Below are 347 nucleotides of genomic sequence, written 5' to 3'. Positions count from 1 at the left end.
AAAGAATCCCACTTCATCACAATGCACAGGTATCCACTGTAAAATGGGAATTGGACGTCCTCTCTTAAGAAATCCACAGCCTGGGCAGCAGCAGAGCACGTACCAGAATCTGGAAGAAGTCATGAGCTAAGGCTTCTTGGACAGTGATGCGCTTTGAAGGTTCCACCACCAGGAGTTTTGATATGAGGTCCTTTGGAGCATCTGAAATGAGGAGTCATTTTGCATTCTGGAGAAATGAATGAAATATAGAAAGTGAACAGATGAATGCAAATTGTAGCACTGAAACTTTATCACTCATAATTTTCTATGACAGTAAAGCATCAGAAAAATTATTCTTTGAATTTGAG

General features: G+C 40.1%; 1 protein-coding gene across 1 annotated transcript in view; it reads right to left on the bottom strand.

The window, feature by feature from the left end:
* Window positions 1–347, bottom strand: part of LOC119581779 (phosphorylase b kinase gamma catalytic chain, skeletal muscle/heart isoform-like) — a gene marked incomplete at its 3' end in the record, with an annotated part of 27,775 nt that overhangs the window by 5,398 nt on the left and 22,030 nt on the right. Inside the window, 1 exon segment of the mRNA XM_037929909.1 lies at window positions 104–201. Coding sequence (XP_037785837.1) covers window positions 104–201 — 98 coding nt within the window.

The sequence above is a fragment of the Penaeus monodon genome, chromosome 15 (assembly GCF_015228065.2).
Source record: "Penaeus monodon isolate SGIC_2016 chromosome 15, NSTDA_Pmon_1, whole genome shotgun sequence".
In the NCBI taxonomy this organism is placed as follows: domain Eukaryota; kingdom Metazoa; phylum Arthropoda; class Malacostraca; order Decapoda; family Penaeidae; genus Penaeus; species Penaeus monodon.
The sequence above is the reverse complement of the archived record's forward strand: the minus strand, read 5'-3'. Positions and strand labels throughout refer to the sequence as shown.